This window comes from Mauremys reevesii, linkage group 10 (genome assembly GCF_016161935.1).
Source record: "Mauremys reevesii isolate NIE-2019 linkage group 10, ASM1616193v1, whole genome shotgun sequence".
Taxonomy (NCBI): Eukaryota; Metazoa; Chordata; order Testudines; family Geoemydidae; genus Mauremys; species Mauremys reevesii.
This window is the reverse complement of record NC_052632.1, coordinates 18,653,288-18,673,540: the sequence shown is the minus strand read 5'-3', so window position 1 is coordinate 18,673,540 and position 20,253 is coordinate 18,653,288. Positions and strand designations below refer to the sequence as shown.

The 20,253-nt window shown below is 38.2% G+C and overlaps 1 protein-coding gene across 4 annotated transcripts in view; it reads left to right on the top strand.

The window, feature by feature from the left end:
• Positions 1–20,253, top strand: part of TRPM7 (transient receptor potential cation channel subfamily M member 7) — a 109,735-nt gene that overhangs the window by 68,863 nt on the left and 20,619 nt on the right. For 2 of the 4 annotated variants that reach the window (XR_005585331.1, XR_005585332.1), the window contains 11 exons: positions 4,449–4,633; positions 6,321–6,453; positions 7,615–8,333; positions 10,426–10,502; positions 12,154–12,213; positions 16,313–16,409; positions 17,065–17,135; positions 18,106–18,143; positions 19,388–19,413; positions 19,983–20,033; positions 20,128–20,193. Coding sequence is in view for 1 of the 4 variants with exons in the window: in XM_039490761.1 (XP_039346695.1) it covers positions 4,449–4,633; positions 6,321–6,453; positions 7,615–8,747; positions 10,426–10,502; positions 12,154–12,213; positions 16,313–16,409; positions 17,065–17,135; positions 18,106–18,143; positions 19,388–19,413; positions 19,983–20,033; positions 20,128–20,193 (1,937 nt within the window). In the remaining 3 variants the exon portion in view is untranslated. Of the gene's footprint in view, positions 1–4,448; positions 4,634–6,320; positions 6,454–7,614; positions 8,748–10,425; positions 10,503–12,153; positions 12,214–16,312; positions 16,410–17,064; positions 17,136–18,105; positions 18,144–19,387; positions 19,414–19,982; positions 20,034–20,127; positions 20,194–20,253 lie in introns of all 4 variants that reach the window. The other 2 variants (XR_005585330.1, XM_039490761.1) reach the window with 1 other exon arrangement.

Genomic DNA, 20,253 nt, shown 5'->3' with positions numbered 1-20,253 from the left:
AGGGGCAGGTAAATATAAGCAAGCAAGAAGCAAGCTAGAGATAACGAGGTTAGATCAATCAGGGAGGATGAGGCCCTGTTCTAGCAGTTGAGGTGTGAAAACCAAGGGAGGAGAAACTGGTTCTGTAGTTGGCAAGCCATTCACAGTCTTTGTTTAATCCTAAACTGATGGTGTCAAATTTGCAAATGAACTGAAGCTCAGCAGTTTCTCTTAGAAGTCTGGTCCTAAAGTTTTTTTGCTGGAGGATGGCCACCTTAAGATCTGCTATTGTGTGTCCAGGGAGGTTGAAGTGTTCTCCTACAGGTTTTTGTATATTGCCATTCCTAATATCTGATTTGTGTCCATTTATCCTTTTCCTTAGAGACTGTCCAGTTTGGCCGATGTACATAGCAGAAGGGCATTGCTGGCATATGATGGCATATATTACATTGGTGGATGTGCAGGTGAATGAACCGGTGATGGTGTGGCTGATCTGGTTAGGTCCTGTGATGGTGTTGCTGGTGTAGATATGTGGGCAGAGTTGGCATTGAGGTTTGTTGCATGGATTGGTTCCTGAGCTAGAGTTACTATGGTGCGGTGTGCAGTTACTGGTGAGAATATGCTTCAGGTTGGCGAGGACTGGCCTGCCACCCAAGGCCTGTGAAAGTGTGGGATCATTGTCCAGGATGGGTTGTAGATCCCTGATGATGCGTTGGAGGGGCTTTAGCTGGGGACTGTATGTGATGGCCAGTGGAGTCCTGTTGGTTTCTTTCTTGGGTTTGTCTTGCAGTAGGAGGCTTCTGGGATCTTAAGGTGGCCATCCTCCAGCAAAAAAACTTTAGGACCAGACTTCTAAGAGAAACTGCTGAGCTTCAGTTCATTTGCAAATTTGACACCATCAGTTTAGGATTAAACAAAGACTGTGAATGGCTTGCCAACTACAGAACCAGTTTCTCCTCCCTTGGTTTTCACACCTCAACTGCTAGAACAGGGCCTCATCCTCCCTGATTGATCTAACCTCGTTATCTCTAGCTTGCTTCTTGCTTGCTTATATTTACCTGCCCCTGGATATTTCCGCTCTTGCATCCGACGAAGTGGGCATTCACCCACGAAAGCTCATGCTGCAAAACATCTGTTAGTCTATAAGGTGCCACAGGATTCTTTGCTGCTTTTACAGAACCAGACTAACACGGCTACCTCTCTGATACTTTCCAATTTTCAGTAATCAGGGGGGTTAGTATACCAGACCACATTAAATTCAGCCAGTCATTTTAATTTGAAAAAATGAAATTTGACCTAAGTGAACTTCCTTCTGATGGAAGGGACCAAGCGGAATAGGAGAAATGATTTCCCCTGCCCCCCTTAACTACAAACCAGGCAATACACAACAGTGCAATATCTCCACAATCCCGGTTTCACTGTTGGGCCTGGAACCAGCTAGCTTTACGCAGAAAGTATATAGGTCTGGTGAGGGAGATGGGCTGATTCAGTGTATCTTTTCTGGGATCCTCCACTGGCAGGAGTTTTGTGGAATCCTGGCTGAAGTTTAAAAGCTGCTCTTCTCTGACAGAATGCCAGGAGGTACAACATTCTGTCCTGCCTACAGGCGAAAATTGCTGGCACAGCTGCCTTGCAGGCACAGGGGTGTACAATTTGCACTAACTCTATCTGGAGGCATGAAGCAAATCTATATTACTAATAACTTGAATAACATGTTACAGGGAAATTGTAATTCTTTCACTAAATTGACATATCTGAAGGCACAGTGAACTACAAACATAATGGAAGTGTCTTAGAGTTACATTGATGTTTTAATGTAGTCTTTTGTATTTTTGTTTTTACCTGGTGGCAGGGCAGGGTGCCCTGTGTAGTACTTTAAGAAATATAATCTATACTAAATAAAAGGTAAATTTAAAACAAAAAATCCTACTTATAAATTTCTTACTTTAACACTGACCAGGGAACCTGTTGCAAATTAATGCAGTTTTAATTAGCAATCAAAATTAATAAAAAGCAAAGATGGTAAATTGTAATGTCATTAAATTTAACTTTATAAGCTTAGTTCAATTTTACTCTTCATTAGTTTTCCAAATATACTAAGTTTACTAATATACAATGACGTCTCAGCAAAGATTTAATAGCATTGTTTCGTGTTCCTGTGTTACTAAAAGTGCAAAAAGAGTGCCATTTTTGTGTAAGTGTAACATGTATGGCTTAATAACATCCTGCTGTACTTTTGCAGAAACACTTGCCTGTAACAGATCATTATTGCTAGTTTATACCTACACATGAAACAAATCTCTACAAGTTTTACATTTCTGGCTTTACATCTGAATCTGCATACCTAACATTACAAAAAAAGTTTGTTAGATTTTCAAACTTATTTGACTTTAGGCTTTTTGCATCTATCTTAGTTCAAGAACAGAATGCAGACCTTTATTGACTGAGAAAATGCCAGTTTTCAGTATAAGTGTTCCGACGGTATTTTTAATCATAAAAATAGAGCTTTATTTATACTTGTTAAGAAACTGCATGCTGCAAATTTAAGGAATAAGATTAGATGTTTTATTTCTTTCTTTTTTTTAAATAAAGGGCTTTAGGTGGTTCAGATTGTAGTAAGAGCACAGTAACTACTACAAGCAATGATTATGTTTATGGGGCCAGACTTGCACAAATTACAGGGATATTGTATGTGTGTGCACGCCGTGAACTGCACTTGTGCATGCAGACAGGATGATTGCATGTGCAACTGGCTAGTTAAACATTTAACTGATTGTGTGTTTAATCTAGTTTGCACATACAGTCACAACAAATATGCATGCCAACATATGTGCATTTTTGCCTTGCAGTTACAAAACTGTTGCAGCTAGTTCTTTAATGCCTCAAATAACTGGTGAATAATTATTGTAACTATGACTAGATAGCTATTCCTTTCCCAATGATCACCAGTTATGTTATGATACTTAAATTTGTACAGTAGAGTTATTCTTAGTGCATTACAGAAGGGATCCCAGAGATGAGAGGGTAAATATATGCCCCCTGCTGTGTTCTCTCCACCGCTTCAGACCTTAGCATTTATGAGACTGCTAACATAGTTGCGAATTTTGGTGGTTAGAGTTGTCCATAAGGAACAGAATGAAAACAACCATAGGGCCATGAAGTCAGATCCTGATGACTTCATCACTCCAGCTCAGTCTACACAAACAAATAACCAATAGGCAAAATCATGTGATTATTAATATCCTGAGCACCATTCCCAAATACAGGAAAAGCTGTGTTATCCAGCACTTTACCAACTGTAAAGCTCTATTAACTGGTATTTCTGATCTTCATTGAAAGTCCAGGTTATAGTCCGGTCTGTGTGGGTCCCCGGAAGTGGTGACATATTCCTGCTGCTCCTAGGTGGAGGAACAGCTGCGAGGAGTGTGGGGCTGGGGCGTGGGCTCTGGGAGGGAGTTTGGGCATGGGAGGGGGCTCGGAGCAGGGGGTTGGGGGCATGGGAGGGGTTCTGGAGTGCCGGATCTGGGTGACGCTCACTTCAGGCAGCTCACCGCATGTGGCAATATGTCCCAGCAGCTCCTAGGCGGAGGTGCAGCTAGACGGCTCTGCGCACCGCCCCTTTCCCAAGCGTGGGCTCCGCGGCTCCCGTTGGCCAGAAACCGTGGCCAGTGGGAGCTGCGGGGGCGGCACTTGTGGGTGGAGGCAGCGCACAGAGCTGCCTAGGAACAGCTGGGACATGTTGCTGCTTGTGGGGAGCTGCCTGAGATGAGCACCACACCGATCCGGCACCCTGACCCCCTCCCATGGCCCAAACTCCTTCCGAGAGCCCGCACCCCCTCCAACACCCAAACTCCCTCCCTTTTAGTAACTGGAATTTTTACTGGCACCCACCATTCCCCCAACATGCCAGGTATAAAAGCTTTTACTGTAATATTCTATAAGCTGAAAGAACAACTCTACCATCAGGATGTAAGATAATAGGTTAAAAATAGGTCTTCTAAAATGATGATAAAATTGCAATCTAGTTGCAATGTAACAAAAAGGACACATTTATCCCTAGCAATATAATATATTAAAACCAATACATGCACAAAGGTTTTATTTAAAAAAAAAAAAAAAAAAACTTTGAGAGAGAGAGAAGAAATCTCTCATTTATAGGGCCAACTTTCCTGTCTTTTTAATCTGAAATTACTACAGAGTTAATGTTATGGTTTATCACAAATGAACCTGAGTGTGAGAGGAGTATAATTCTTTCTTGCCATATTGATATAGCCTTCCCTTGATGCACTTCTAACTCTCATTTAAAAATTTGAGTTACTTCTTCAGTAAAGTGTACATAACTGTATTTTCAATCTATGCCTTTCTCTACATTTATGCCTTCGTAAAATTCAAAAGGCAGTAAAATTGCTTCGGATAGTAACTAACCTCTAAAATATTTGTTAAAACATTTTTATGTTCCCCCCATTCAGCAATGTGTATTTACAAGTAAAGGCAATTTCAAACATTGTATGGAAGTATCAGCGCTATCATTTCATTATGGCCTACCATGAAAAACCTGTCCTGCCTCCACCTCTTATTATTCTTAGTCATATGGCTTCCTTATGTTGTTGTATATGTAAAAGAAGAAAGAAAGACAAGACTTCAGATGGACCAAGTAAGAACAAATTTTATCCAAGCAATTATTAGTTTTTCTTGTTTTTCTGTTATTAAAGTAAGTTATCAAGAAAGTGGTAATAACTGTTTGGTTACTACTCTTCATTATAATGCACAGAGAGCACAATATAATGTTTAATTTATTAATAATGAAGCAGGCAACTTGTGTATATTTTATTATCATTTTCCAAACTTGGGACGCCGCTTGTGTAGGGAAAGCCCCTGGCGGGCCGGGCCAGTTTGTGTACCTGCCGCGTCCGCAGGTCTGGCCAATCGTGGCTCCCACTGGCCGCGGTTCGCTGCTCCAGGCCAATGGGAGCTGCTGGAAGCGGTGTGGGCCAACGGACGTACTGGCCGCTGCTTCCAGCAGCTCCCATTGACCTGGAGCAGCGAACCGCAGCCAGTGGGAGCCGCGATCGGCCGGACCTGCGGATGCGGCAGGTACACAAACTGGCCCGGCCCGCCAGGGGCTTTCCCTACACAAGTGGCGTCCCAAGTTTGGGAAACACTGATTTTAACTAATTTAAAGTGGTTGAGCTCTCTGATAAAACAAATACCTTAAAAGAACTTAGTTTGTAAGTCTTGTTTTATGGGACAGAATAGTTGTGGTTCAATCTGGCAATTTCTACTGCCATGTTACCAGTAACATTCTATGCCAAGCTTCAGATTTCAGTTCTGTCCCATATCAATTAAAATAATCCTTCTGTTATAGCATATGGAGTCAAAATTGGTAAATTGAGCACTATAGTCCCATTATTTTAAAACTGAATGTAAATGCAGTGGACAACTTGGAGAAAATAGCTGCCTATTTGCATGACACTGTGTAGGTAAAATAAAATAGTCCCTTGCCCTATTTATCAGTGTGTCCAATTTTCTGATGAGGGTCAATTTTTTTTTCTTTTTCTTCCCATCCTGTTTACTGATTATTTTCATATATTTCATTATTTACTGTCTTTTCACACTCTTGTTTCATTTTGCTAGTAGTAGTTCCTTGTAAGCAACTGGTCCAGTTTTCCTGTTTTAAAGTAGTTTTAAAAATATTGACTTTATACAAATCTATATTTCTACACTCTGATTTAATTCCATTTAGATTTAAATAAATCTTGCAAAGACATCTTACTTTCATGGTGTTTTGTAGGGTTAGTTGGATTTTTTTTTTAATCAAAACTGTGGGTTTTCAGTTAAACACATTTTTTCATGAATAATGTCTGCTTTCCTTGGAAAACTTCAATTTTTTTTTTTAAAACAAAAACACCCAAGAAACAAAAAATGAATTTACCATGATGCACTGTGGACAGGGTGGCTCAGCAAGGACAGAGACCATGGTATATTGTGGGAGATGTAGTCTAGCCAGGGAGCCCAGCCAAAAGAAGGGAATGGCAAAATGAGACACCCAAACTACAACTCCCATGAGGAACCTCAGTGGGATTTTCTAATTGAAAATTTTGGTCTCCAGCCAAAAAATGTTTGGTTTTTTTTGCTGAAAATTTTCAGTTTTCAACTTTTTTCCCCCTGTTAAAAAGTTGAAGTTTTCCACCATGGGTAAAACCATTTTTCAACCAGCTCTACAGAGCTAGGTAGCATCCTCATTTACCCCATATCATTGATCCATGTGGCTACTTATTTCAAGCATTTGTGATGTAGCATAGCCTACTGATCTCCTGAATTGTTGCTTTCTCTTTCATTAGAACTCTTCCTAACAGAAGAAGACCAAAAGAAACTTCATGACTTTGAAGAGTTGTGTGTTGAGATGTATTTCAATGAAAAAGATGATAAATTCCACTCTGGAAGTGAAGAGAGAATTCGAGTCACATTTGAACGGTAGAAAATTTAATGTAGAAATTTAACAGATTTTAATAAGTCAAAGTTTTTATTTAAATTTTTATCAGGAAAAGGTACAGTGCATGTAGTTGCTTGTACAAAATATTCATGACAATGTTGTATGACACTTTTTCTTAGCTACATAGAAATTATTACAGACTGTTTTATGCCGTCTGTATTTCTGAGTTGTAGAAGAGCTCCTGACACTTACTAGTGCATAGCAGACAGAGACTTATAGTCTCTTTAAAGAGGTCTTCTCAAATGTATTGGAATGGGTGTTAAACAAAAGTACTGTCAGCAGTTCGCTGATGTACATTTGTTCCTTGTTGCCTAAGTATGTACAAGTATCCTGTGACAGACCCAGGCCAGTGGGGTACAGGAGTCTGGTAGAGGGCAAATATACTGGTCACTGGGTGAGTAGTTTTCTGTTCCCTGAGTGACCAGAGCAGGGGCTGCACTAGAGTAATCAGGAACCTGCTAGAACCAATTAAGGCAGCCAGGCTGATTAGAACACCTGCAGCCAATCAAGAAAGGCTAATCAGGGCACCTGGGTTTAAAAAGGAGCTCACTCCAGTCAGGGAGTGGGGAGCCAGAGGAGAGGAAGTGCGTGTGAGGAGCTGGGAGCAAGAGGCGCAAGGAGCTGAGAGTGTGAGTGTGCTGCTGGAGGACTAAGGAGTACAAGCATTATCAGACACCAGGAGGAAGGTCCTGTGGTGAGGATAAAGAAGGTGTTGGGAGGAGGCCATGGGGAAGTAGCCCAGGGAGTTGTAGCTGTCATGCAGCTGTTACAGGAGGCACTATAGACAGCTGCAATCCACAGGGCCCTGGGCTGGAACCCGGAGTAGAGGGTGGGCCCGGGTTCCCCCCAAACCTCTCAACTCCTGATCAGACACAGGAGAAGTTGACCCAGACTGTGGGGAAGATCACTGAGGTGAGCAAATCTGCCAAATAAGCGCAGGACCCACCAAGGTAGAGGAGGAACTTTGTCACAATCCCTTTTTCTACAACAATCCACTGAAATCAATTAAGTCCCCCTAAGGCTTTAAAATTACAAATAATACATTTTCCTTTCTCAAACTGGCAAAAAGAAGTATAGCAAAAGTGTTTCTTCTTTACAGTTTTTGAGAACAAAAAGCTTACTTTTTCATTATTTTTTTTTAGGGTTGAACAAATGTGCATTCAGATAAAAGAAGTTGGTGATCGAGTCAACTACATCAAACGGTCATTGAACTCTTTAGATTCTCAGATTGGCCACCTACAGGATCTCTCTGCTCTCACTGTGGATACTCTAAAAACACTAACTGCACAAAAAGCTTCAGAAGCCAGCAAAGTCCATAATGAAATTACCCGGGAGTTAAGCATTTCAAAACATTTGGCACAAAACCTTATTGATGATGGTTCTCTGAGATCTTCAGTATGGAAAAAACACAACATTGGAAATGTGTTTGGTTCTTCTTTTCCACAAGGAGACCTCGAGAGTAGTAATGCTTTATTATGTAACATTTCTATGCACAGTGAAAGAGATATTCAACATAAGACAATTGGTCAGGATTTAGCTCCAGTTTCCAGGGGGGAAGAACTAAACTTTCAAGAGGCAGGTTCCTCAGGCAGTGCCTTTTTTCCAAGTGCTGTTTCTCCTCCAGAACTTCGACAAAGATTACAGGGTTCAGAGATCTCAAAATCCATTAATAAAAATAAAAAATTAGGCAATTCATCGAACAGCATGCCACGTCTAACATCCCCAACAGCTAAATTATTTGTTAGCACTCCATCTCAGCCGAGTTGCAGAAGTCAGTTGGAATCTACAGCAAACAATGAAGCAGCAATTTTATCTAAGGCTACAGAAGGAGATAGTAACGTAGAATTTGGTGCATTTGTGGGTAAGTATAACAAAGTAGATTGTGAAGTCATTAGTAGCTGCTCTTATCCTCTTGCTTCTGGCTCTGCTTGCCTTGCTTTCACCCAGCCTTGTGTTGAAAGTGGTGGATACGTTAATTGTGGTTTTATTCATGATGAAGATGACACTAATGATTACAACTGCAGAAGCAGAGTTGATACATATGATGAGCAGTCCTCTGAGAACAGTATCCAAAAGAAGCTACCTCTGTCATCCAGCAACCAAGCATCAACAGTAAACTGTGACCCAAGTGTTGGTTCACATGAAAAATTGAACGTTAAAGATGAAGTTTCTAAAAGCCAGCATGTTCAAGCAATGGAACCACCAAATAGAGATTTAAGTTCTAACATCATTACAGGACTACGTCAAAAACTGTGGACCAAATCGAAACCACAAGGTTTGATTTACCAAGAATTGTATGGTATTTTGGGTTTATTCTGGTTGCAGGTGACTTTATTCTACCATTGTGCTTTGCTATTTTGCTTTAAACCTTTCTATTTTCTCTAAACGGCATGGATGTTTTTTAACTTTAAAATTATCATTTCTTTATAATTCTGTCACATAGACAATATTTTTCAGACAAACATTGGACAGCTATTGACAAATAAGTTGCTTAATGTTAGCAGTTCTACAGCTCAGGTGAACTGTAGGAGGACTAATTTTAAGGTCCTACTTTTTGCCCATGTAAAAAATATTGTCTATTTTTTGAGAAATTGCAGAAAACTTGTTTTGGCTAATGGAATCATGAATAAATATCTTTGTGGTATCTGTGTCAAGCTCAGGGATCCTTACTATGCTATCCTCCTCAACACTTCTGTGACCAGGATCTACCACTGTTACCTACAGTAATACTGTAGTAGTGCAGTAATATTTTTAAAAACTTTCCAAAGTTCTTTTTTAATCCAATGTTACATGCTTCTTCAACTTTTACATAACAGTAAAAAGGTGCATGTTTTTATTAGATTCTTTAGACACTCTTTGATTAATAAAACAGTGGCAGATTCGTTTTGAAAGTAGGTGTTGGTTTACTAACTAAATACCGTAAATTAGAGACCAAATACTTTAAATTAGACCCAAATACAAGTGGAGGATCACAGCCTTAATCTGTCAGGCACTGGTGCAAGTGTTATCTTGCAAAAGCAATTGTGTAGGGGATCCCAAAACATATTTTCCAAGTGATATTTACTATTTAAAGTTGAGTTTAAATTTAGACAAGAGTTTTGTTCTGATGCCATGATGCTTAGGTGCTCGAAAAGTAATATGTTTTTGACTTGTAGGGGTTTGGCAAGCTATTTAATTGTGTAATCATTAACAGGGCTCATTATCATACAGAAAAACCTTTATACTTTATTAGTTTTTTTTTTTAAAGCAGAAAACACAAAACATTTGAAATCTGACTGTATAGCTCAGTCAGGTCTTTAATTAACCACAGCACTAATAAGGTTAAGTATTAAGTATACTTATTTTACTTGAGCCGTACCTTCATTATATGGTCCTTTTTCTTCTGGAATTTAGAATATACTCTTCATCCATAATATATATGTTTTATAGAAATTCAGATGTGGTGCAGCTATATGTTGTCAATCAATTATGTTTGTTTTCATTATAAAACCATGCACATTGGTGGAATTCTGAAAATATTTCCTGTAACTATTAGGATGAAGTGTATATTTAAAAAACCTACCACAGGAAACTCTGCTTTTTCTATACTTTTCACATTTATGTAAAAATAGTGAGACTCAGAATATCAAATAAAATGGTATATCGACGTTACTTCTGAAACGAATCTAATTTATTTTCTTGAAGGAGTAATATTTTTAAATTGTATGAATTTTATTGTGGTGGTGTTCTACCCGTTTTATGTAGGAAAAGCAACAGTTCCTTATCTTTACTAACCTATCATTTATATCCATTTACTTCAGAGTTCTTCATTATAAGTCTTTCTCAATGAAAACACTGGCAGCGTTTATTAAAGTTTGTCCCCATCATAACAACAATATCTGGCATGTTCCAAATTTTTTCAGTGTTATCTTTGATACTGAATATTTTATATTTTTCAATTTACTGGGTCAAAGGTCACAGAGACAGCATGGAGTTACCACAATTTAAGGAGTCAGCGATTAAAATTAAAGAAAAAAATGCTAATATTGAGGTAAGACTGAAATTTTTATTTTTAGATTGCAAATCAGTAGTTTAATGTGGACATAGACATCTTTTTCATGTATAGTTTACCAAAGATTTTTGAAAATGTAAGAATAGATTTTTGCAAAACTAATATGAAAAGAAATTTACTAACAATCAGTAACAATGCAACCTTAACTATAGAGGAACTACTGTTGCTGCAAAATATGAAACTAGTAAGTATTTAACAGGATTTGATAGTATGTAACCTCACAGAGGCCAACATTAGTCTAGCCATTAAAGTAAATTAAAAATGATAACTTGACTTTAATTAGAATAATAATTTAGATTCCAAGGGCAGAAGGGTCTGCTGTGATCATCTGTTCTTACCCCTGTATAATACAGGTCATACACTCTAGGGTTTGTTTTGGGGAAGTTACATCTTTTAGAAAAACATCTAATCTTGATTTATTACATTATCAACATTGCTATAAAATGAAACATTACCAATTTGAAATTCATAATTTAAAAGCAAATTGCAGTATTTAAGATTGAAGATTTGTCTTTGTGTCTTACAACTTATAAAATCAGACAACATAGTGTAATTCACTTCCTCTGGCAGACAGTTTCTTTTAAAATTGTTCACACCTAATTCCAAGGAGAAAATCTTACTTCTGAATTAACTTCAAGATTAGATGGTTATCTGTGACCAACCCTGTGATGGACTCTTGCTGTTAGAGCGTGAATAGGTGATGTACTTTGCACTGAGCTAGCCAAGAGTATTACTAAAAGATTGCACTGAATGCTGATACAAAGTATGCATCTGTTTATGGTACTGGAAATGTCCACTTTAAATAATCAAGACTCAAGACATACTGTATATACTTGTTCATTAGCCCATTCGTTTATAAGCTGACCCCGCCCCCCCAAGATGGTTAGGTAAAAATAGCAAAAACTGTACAACCCTTTCATAAGTCGACCCTATATTTCAGGGCTTGACAAACTTTGGCTCCCGGCCCATCAGGGTAAGCCGCTAGCGGGCCTGGATGTTTTGTTTACCTGGAGCATGGCATGGAGCCCATCAGCTCCCAGTGGCCATGGTTTGCCGTTCCCAACGCCACTTCCCGCAGCTCCCATTGGCTGGGAACGGCAAACCGTGGCCACAAGGAGCTGAAGGGCTCCATGCCTGCAGATGCTCCAGGTAAACAAAACGACAATGTATTAGATATTCAATGATTCCATAGAGTTTTTAAAATCATCAAATTTTGGTGTAGACCCATTTATAAGCTTACCCCTGCTCTTTGATGTGTCACCTTTTTACCAAAAATATTCAGCTTATGAATGTGTATATATGGTAACTTGAATTTCCACTGAAAGTAAGAGGTGGATATGAGAGGGATATCTTATAGTAGCTGTAGATTAATGTGGAAGATCCAGCTTGCTCATTGTAGCAGAGAGAGACTAGGGTTCCACTTGCAGTTATGTCAACGGATTCTCAAATAGATGAGGTGAGGCTTTAGATATATAGTTGTGAGAATTCCAGTTTAGTGTATATCCATAACACTTCGAGAAAACTGGAGTTCTGAAAGAGTTTTTTTCTGAAGTGCTCAGTTAATACAATATGTGACCTTGAAGACTTTTGATTTGTGTAACTCAATCCATTATTTCACTTTCTTTCACAGGAGCAACAAGAGGACTTTAAGAAAGCTATTCTGGAGGGCATGGAGTTAACCAAACATCAGGTATATGGGAAGCATTTGATTTTGTTACAGTTGAGGAACTATTGCATCTCGCTTGGTGCTCTCATTCATGCAGACATTCTAAAATGAAGTATGAGAGAACCTCAAGAATCCCTTGTGTGAAGAGGAAAACTTTGGAGATAGTGGAGGTTACACCAAAGAGCAGAAACACATTGATACTTATCTGAGTGAATCACTTTTTTGATTTGCATGTCCATAGACCCACTCCCTGCAATTGCTAGTAGCAGTTGCACTATAGTTAAGGTTGAATTTCTTTCCATTATAACTCCATTCTGAACACTCCCACTTCCTTTCCCCTTTCCTCCCCCCTAAAAAAACCCAAATCCTTACACCCCTTCAGATAGGGGTCTGATCTATGACCAACCGAGAATTTCCCCACCAAATTTGAAGTTAATCTGACACTGTTCATAAATTGTTATGCTCTTTAAGCTTTTTTTTTAAAATCAAAATTAGCAAATTCTTCTAATTATTGTTTGCCATATACAAGCAAAAAATCTGAAAGGATATAAAATTAATATCAAATTTTACTGACCAGGGCCAAATCTCAGGCAAGCTAATTAAAAGTTAATGTTTAATTGCAAGTAGGATGTTAGGTGCCTGACACTCCTGACCCTTAGATAGGATTCCCTCCTGAAAACATTCTCTTGAAGGCTTTACTTTTGTTGAGAGCATTGGAGAATTTTAGCTGGCCCAGCAACCTAGCAAGTTTTGTAAAGCTGGGAGCTAGCAGGTCCTCTGCAGTACTAGAGATACTTAAGCACCACAGGTGATTGGATGTTGTACAACTTCTACTTTCTGTGCCTGCAGTTGCGGGCATATTGAATAACAGAGGCTGCCTGGAAATAGACAACAGATTCTGTATAAGTGCATAAAGCAGATTCATCTGTGGGCAAATGCTGCCTCTTCACCTTTGAAGGCGCCAAAGTCAGCTCAGCATATCCGGCTGGAACACTCTAGCTGCAAGTCTCTAGGGACCAATGTTCCCTCTAATTTTTCCCATGTGTGGAATGAGTTTTGTTATGTGCATCAATATGGAGGTGATGTGTGGCAGGGGTGGGGCCAAGGGATTCAAAGTGTGGAAGGGGGCTCAGATTTGTGGTGCGGGGGGGGGGGGGGGTGAGGGCTCCGGGCTGGTGGTGCGGCCTTGGGGGTGGAGCCGAGGATTAGGGGTTCAAGGTGCGGGAGGGGGCTCGAGGGTGGGGCCGAGGGTTGGAGTGCAAGGAGGGAGGGCTCCAGCTGGGGGTGCGGGCTCTGGGCTGGGGCCGGGGATGAGGAGCTCCTGGACTTGGGGAGAGGTGAGCACCTGTGTGGCCCTTGAATTTAGCTAGGGACACCTGTTTTCTGGAATCAAACACCACTGAACAACCTCTTGACATTGACAGCTCTGAGCATTTCCAATATCAGTAGAGTCAGGACATGTACTGTGACTGCCTTTTTAAGCATACCAGCATTTTCAGGACACTTAAAATAGTTAGCCTTTGCTTGACTGGGAGATGGGTTCCTACTTGTAATGTAAGCACTGCAAAGCCATGGCTGCAAGACATCAAATGATATGATGATGATAGTAATTGAAGCCTAGATACCGCAATGAGACTGGAGCTATGGATGATACTCACTTCCCTCTCTGAGTGCATACATAAAATTTTCTGTTTAGGAATATGAAAGAAATCATCTTTGTCAAGCCAACCTTAGCTGTAGAACTGGTTTTAAAAAGCTTTACAACTTCCCAACAGTCATAGGCCTGAAAAATCACAGTCTTTCAACTTCTATGCCTCTGCTCTTTAGAATCATGGATCTGTGGATTTTATTCAAGTAATCTTTGGCTTTCAGGTGGCTGGTAGTGTGCTCTAGATCTGAAATGCATGAATATATATGAGTATATTCTGTGATTAGGTTGTATCTCTAATTTTTGCTAGAAAAACAAAACTTTAAGTTGAGTATTGTTTTGAGGGCTGGCTGTGGCTCTACATGTGTTCAGAAAGTATTTAATTATCTGTAAAACCTACCACCTGCACAAACTGAGGATGAACTTACTCCCTGCGTAGGCCATGATGCTGCAAAGATGTAATGTGAATAGTGGGACTGCTCACATCCTTAAGATGAAGCACAAGACTTTAGTAGTCTTTGCTGGAGAAGGTATTTAAACAGTTGGATTGATCAATGCCAAGCTATCTAGTAATCAACCCAAATAAATGTCTCCACTTTGGTCTACTAAGAGCCAGTGTGGGTATTCTTTTTCATTCCATTTTGGCTTTTTTTTTTAAGCCTGTAGACATTAACCCTCTCTTTGCTTGTTACTGGGCAATCAAATGTGTTGAACATAGGCAGCCTCTATATTGTCATATTAGAGGTAGAGAAGTAGTGTTAAGATTTTCTAGCTTTCCAGAAAAGATGACTTAGAATATTTAAATGACTTATTGATGTCTTTGAAAATTAGCTTCAATTTGTAACACTGAATTATACAATGGGAGCTAGTAATTCACTTTTCACATATGGCTACAGTATATTTACAACAGTGAAATATCAGTGTCAATTTACTTTTCTTTAGTAGTAAATATTCAGAATCTGGGGTTGTCATAAACAGATAGTTAAGGGTTAAAGTCTCTTTTACCTGTAAAGGGTTAACAAGCTCAGTAACCTGAGGAACACCTGACCAGAGGACCAATCAAGGGACAAGATAATTTCAAATCTCTGTGGAGGGAAGGCTTTGTCTGTGTTCCTTGTTTGCTCTGTGTGCTCTCTTTGGATCTAAGAGAGGCCAGACATGTCTCCAAGTTCTCCTGGAGTATTTCCGACTATCCAGTATAGTGAGTATTAGAAAGGCGAATTAGTCTTATAATTTGATTTCTACATTTGCAATTGTGTGTTTGCTGCAGGAAATTATTTTTCTGTTGCTGTTACTGATTATTCTGAGGAGGAGGGAGGGGGAAGTCTCTCCAGTTTTTATAAGTTAGACCCTGTATTTTTGCATCCTGGTAATACAGAGAGAGTGTACTTTTTTTTCTTTCTTTAATAAAATCTTTTCTTTTTAAAACTTGATTGATTTCTTCCCTTGTTCGGATTTTCAGGGGAAGGGGAGGGGGAAAAAGTGAATCCCTCTTTGTTTGATTCAAGGAGTTTGAATCAAGGTATTTTTCCCAAGGACTAGGGGAAAGGGAGGGGGGGATAGGGAATCCCTCTTTGTTTGATTCAAGGAGTTTGAATCAAGGTATCTCTCTCCAGGACTAGGGAAGGGGAGGGGGAGGTGAGTCCCTCTTTGTGTTGAGTCAAGGATTTGACTCGGTGTGTAATCTCTCCGGAGCAGGCTGGAGAGAGGGGAGGGGAACTGGCTGTTTCTCTCTCTCTGGTGAGATTCAAGGGGTTTGAATCTGGGTTTCCCAGGGGAAGCTTGGGGGACAGGCAGTGTGTTATCCACTTTAAACATAACTGGTGGCAGCGAAAACCAGATCTAAACTAGGATTTTAGTTTAGAGGAGTCCATGCAGGTCCCCATCTTGGAACCCAACAGCTCCAAGTGGGGGAGAAGACCTATGACAGGGGTAATAAATCCTAAATTCATATTTCCTTTCAAAATTTAACCTGGTTTAATTTTACAGATCTTCAGAGTTAGAATTTGAAAAATACAATGCTAATTAACTTATAAATTGTACCATAATTAAATTATACTTTAATAGTCTATTAATATTACCATATATGTACAGATATGAGTAGCAGAACGTAGTGTTTCTAGAGGTGTGAGATGTTTAATACATTGTTCAGTTATCTTTGTTTACTGTAGCTCTTTTTATTTCTCCTCAAACATATATCTAGTTTTTATTACTTACTCTAAAATTATTAGAATCAAGATAGCTGTAAGTAGGTGTTCATCTTTAAAATTTGTACTGAATTAACGAGAAAGTATTTGTGAATTTAGCAAGCTGTAAAGGTACCCTTAAAATGTATTTATGCTGTAAATTTGAAAGATAGTACTAGAGAGAGAGATAACAGTTATATGCTGAACACTGAGCAGATTGCCAAGCTGCAAGAGGGGAAAAGTACTTCAGGAATGATTACTCATAACAATCTATGTGTTTATAATACAGACTGGTCTTCAAGCTGATGGCAACCTAAGACAGGTTAACTCTTGTGATGGATTTACAGAATATCACAAAAACTCTTTGGCAGTTCATTCAGAACAATGTAAGTGTGCTAATTTTTCTTGTAGTCCAATGTTATCTCTGAATTTTATAAATTATGCATAATCATCATTATTTCAAAGGGTGCTTCAACATAAAAATCAAACTTGTCTCTGAATATACATTTAACCTGCTATTACCTGAAACACCAGAGTACTCTTAACTGAGAATAGGGAAGAATCTTCTGTATATTCTAAAGGTTTTTAACTTTGTGCATTTGTTTAGTCAGTTGTACTGTTTTTTCCAAGATAGTTCCCCTGTTTGTGTACTTTTTCACATAGTTACACAAAGGAGAGAATCAAATGTCTTATAAAAAATGGAAAATGTTACTTTAAAATGACAAAAATTACAGGAGATATAGATGTTACTACTTGAAACTAATTCATCTATTTACAAATGACTAGATTTAAACGTGAGGGTGTTTCCTTTTAAACTTACTTTATATATACGTTTCAAACCTTCTTTTTTTTTTTTGTCCTTTTGGAAGACATGCCAAGTAACACACAGAAAATTTTTGTGTGTTTAAATTCTTTTATTAGGGTTTAGATTAAATAGCTCAGTTGCTCACTTTGTTAGGAAAGATTTAAGGCATCCTCTATTTTGGTAAACACATACTTGTCTGATTCTCTTGTAAGATTGTCAATTCATTTCTTTTCTAGTTCACAACAAAAGTAGAAGAGCATCAGCTGAAGATACTCAGCAAGTAGACTCTAAGGCTGCATTGCTTACGGTTTGTATACTCCAGTTGACAGTTTTATCAAATTTCTCAAAGAATTTCTATAAAATTATAACTAAAATAAAACATTTTATTAAGATACAGTTTAATACTTACTTCATATTTAAACCAATTGACATCCAGTTGTGGTATTCACTGTGAACTTGCTTGCCTAGTTAAAATAAGGAAATGTACTTCTATGAAACTGGATCTGTCTGTCTTCTGAGGAAATTATGCTCAGTAAGAGTTTCAGTGAAGGATTTCAAAGAGGGCTTTTGATAGACAGCGAAAGGAAAGGAATCCAGATCTGACTGTGTCCATCATTGCCCCATCTCTTGACACATGCTCCCTGCAGAACTAGAATCCCCACTGATACTCAACCGTGGGTCAGAAATTATCATGGGGATGCTGGGAACATATGACTGTTAGGAAATCAGTATGAAGCTGAAACAAGGTGATGTACAGAGAGAGATAAATAGATGGGCAACATAGAAAGAGTAAAGCTCAGTTTGGGGTGTTCTCCAGTAGGTTCAGGAGGAAACAGCAGAGGTCCTGTTTTGAGTGGGAGGAAGGATAAGGAGTTGAAGATTAGTGTATTTGTTTTCAGTACAGTTCTGTGAGGATAAGCATTAACTTGTGTTGCTTTACTGTTTTTATAAATAATGTTCTCACTTGGGAGTAAAAGGGTTTAAATAATCCACTAAATAATCATAATGGATATAATCACCTTTTCTATTGTGTTAATCAGTTATTTGTTCTTGTATATCTTAATATATTATCCTTGCAGTATGTTATGATATCCTTCCACTATATTTGAATCTTTCACTTCAACTACTTTATCAATACAGTCCTGAGAAATACTGCTAGTAGTACCTTTTATTTTCATCTCTTAACATAGACTATACAGAGAGGTTAAGTAAACTCATTCTGCTTTCAGTATTGGGGAAAAATACTTGTGATTTTTTTCTTTCTTTTTGATTTAAAGGATTGGTTACAAGGTAGACCTTCAAGTAGCAATCAAATGTAAGTAAGTTTTTCTAATCAGTAATGGTAGAATTGTCCAAATATTTTCTGATGCACTGTTATCTTTCTTTAGGGCTTTGGTTTTTAATTTTGGCATTTAAGTTATGGCAGTGGTTCTGAAACATTCTAGTTGACCTAAAAATGAATATGAGAGCATGAATCTCTGAAGTGGAATCTCTAAAAACTAGAAAATGGTAGGCATTTTAAAAATCAAAGGGAGTACTGAAACACCATATTGTAAACAGTCAACTATTTTGCAGTGGATCAAGTCTTACAATAGTCTTGCATTAATGCCTTTTTAATTTTTTTATGCCACTGGAGAGCAGCTCCTTTCAACTCAATGAGCAACAATTAAACAAAATAAAGTGAAAAAGCGAGTAAATTATGTTTTCATTAAATGTTTACAAGCATGATTTGTTTTATTTGAATGACTGGTATCCATGTAAGTTAAATAAAAGATCTGGCCTGTGGCCTTTTTTCCTAATAAATGACCAATTTTATTCGTTGAAATGCATTGACAAGTTCCATTTAAGTTAGTGGAGCCACACATGCACATCTGAGGGTAGAATGTGCACCTAAATGAAATGGTCTAATTTAGAGAGACAGGGTGTGTGGTAACATCTTTTATTGGACCAACTTCTATTGGTGAGAGAGACAAGCTTTCGAGTCACATCTCTGTGTCCCTCAAATATCCTGGGACTGAAAGGTCTACAACTACACTGCATATATGGTCTAATTTGACACTAGTTAGTGAATGTGTTTTTTAACTATATATTTTTAGCTTCCTGGATCCTTAACCTACCTTTCATTGTGAATCCTCCCCTTAAACTACACAGTTATTACATTCATTAATAATTGATCCCATTTAGTTAACTGTCTAATAAAGCCATAGATTTAATTATCTGATAATTGAAATAGAAACTGAACAGGTAGTTTTCAATTCAACACCTCTGTGGGATTTAGCTCTTGAAATGAAAAGTTGATATGCTGTCAGACATGAGGAGTTTATAGTAAGGCTTTGGCAACATACAAATACCGTGTGTGTGTGTGTGTGTGTGTTAATAATTAAGAAACTTTCTACTGTCCTTGGAAAAGTAGAGTAAAGTAATAAAACAATAATTCGAGCTCCACAAAGTGACTCTAAGCTGCTGTATCAAAATCATAAAGAATTAAAAAAAGTGGCTATCTTACAAGTGACATCTAATACTTTTGTGTGTCACACTCTCTTTTTCTCTCTTTTACAGGCCTTCTGAAGAAGATACCTTGAATGGTAAGCAAACAAGCAGAGGAACATTTTCAACAAACACATGTACCGCATATTCTAATATGAGAATATATTTAACATTTGGTAGCAGAAAGGAATTACAAGATGATAGGCTATGGAAATGAATGAAGGTGAAAACCAAACAGAAAGTGACTTTTATTTTAGTGTTAGGAAAAAAAGTAGGTTATGGATTTTGAAAGCAGTAATTAATGAGAGAACTATTTCTTTGTTTTCTGCATGTGGAATGTGTGCTCTTTTTTGTATTTTTGAAAGTGTAAAAGTGAGTGTTAAATAGTTATCCTCAGTCGTAGACATAAGTGACTAACACAGTCCATAACTGTCATAAGGTTTAAAAAATCATTCATATTGCACATACAGGCTTCATAATTTATCAGATATTCAAGAACTAAATGTAATATCTGAGATTTGCAAAGCAAACTTTTTTTTTAGCTCAGTATTCGCTTTGAGAACATAGGAAGCAAAAAGGAGAAGAAATGCACTCTTTGCATGTATAAAGATTTAACACACATGCTCATGCAGTATACAGTATCTCTTATCTTTCTTGACATTTGTAGGTATTGCTTCTCCTTTCAAGCCGATCATGGACACCACTTACTACTACTCAGGTCAGTATCATAAAACAAATAGTTTAAGTTTAAAAATTCACATTTCTTTTTATTAGGTCTGAGAGTTCATGATTTCTATAACTTTCCCCTACAGCTGTGGAAAGGAATAACTTGATGAGATTATCACAGAGCATTCCATTCACTCCTGTGCCTCCAAGAGGTAAGAAGCTTAATCTTTTTAACTGGAGCCAGGTGGAAGAGAGGTCAGAATGAGGGTTTA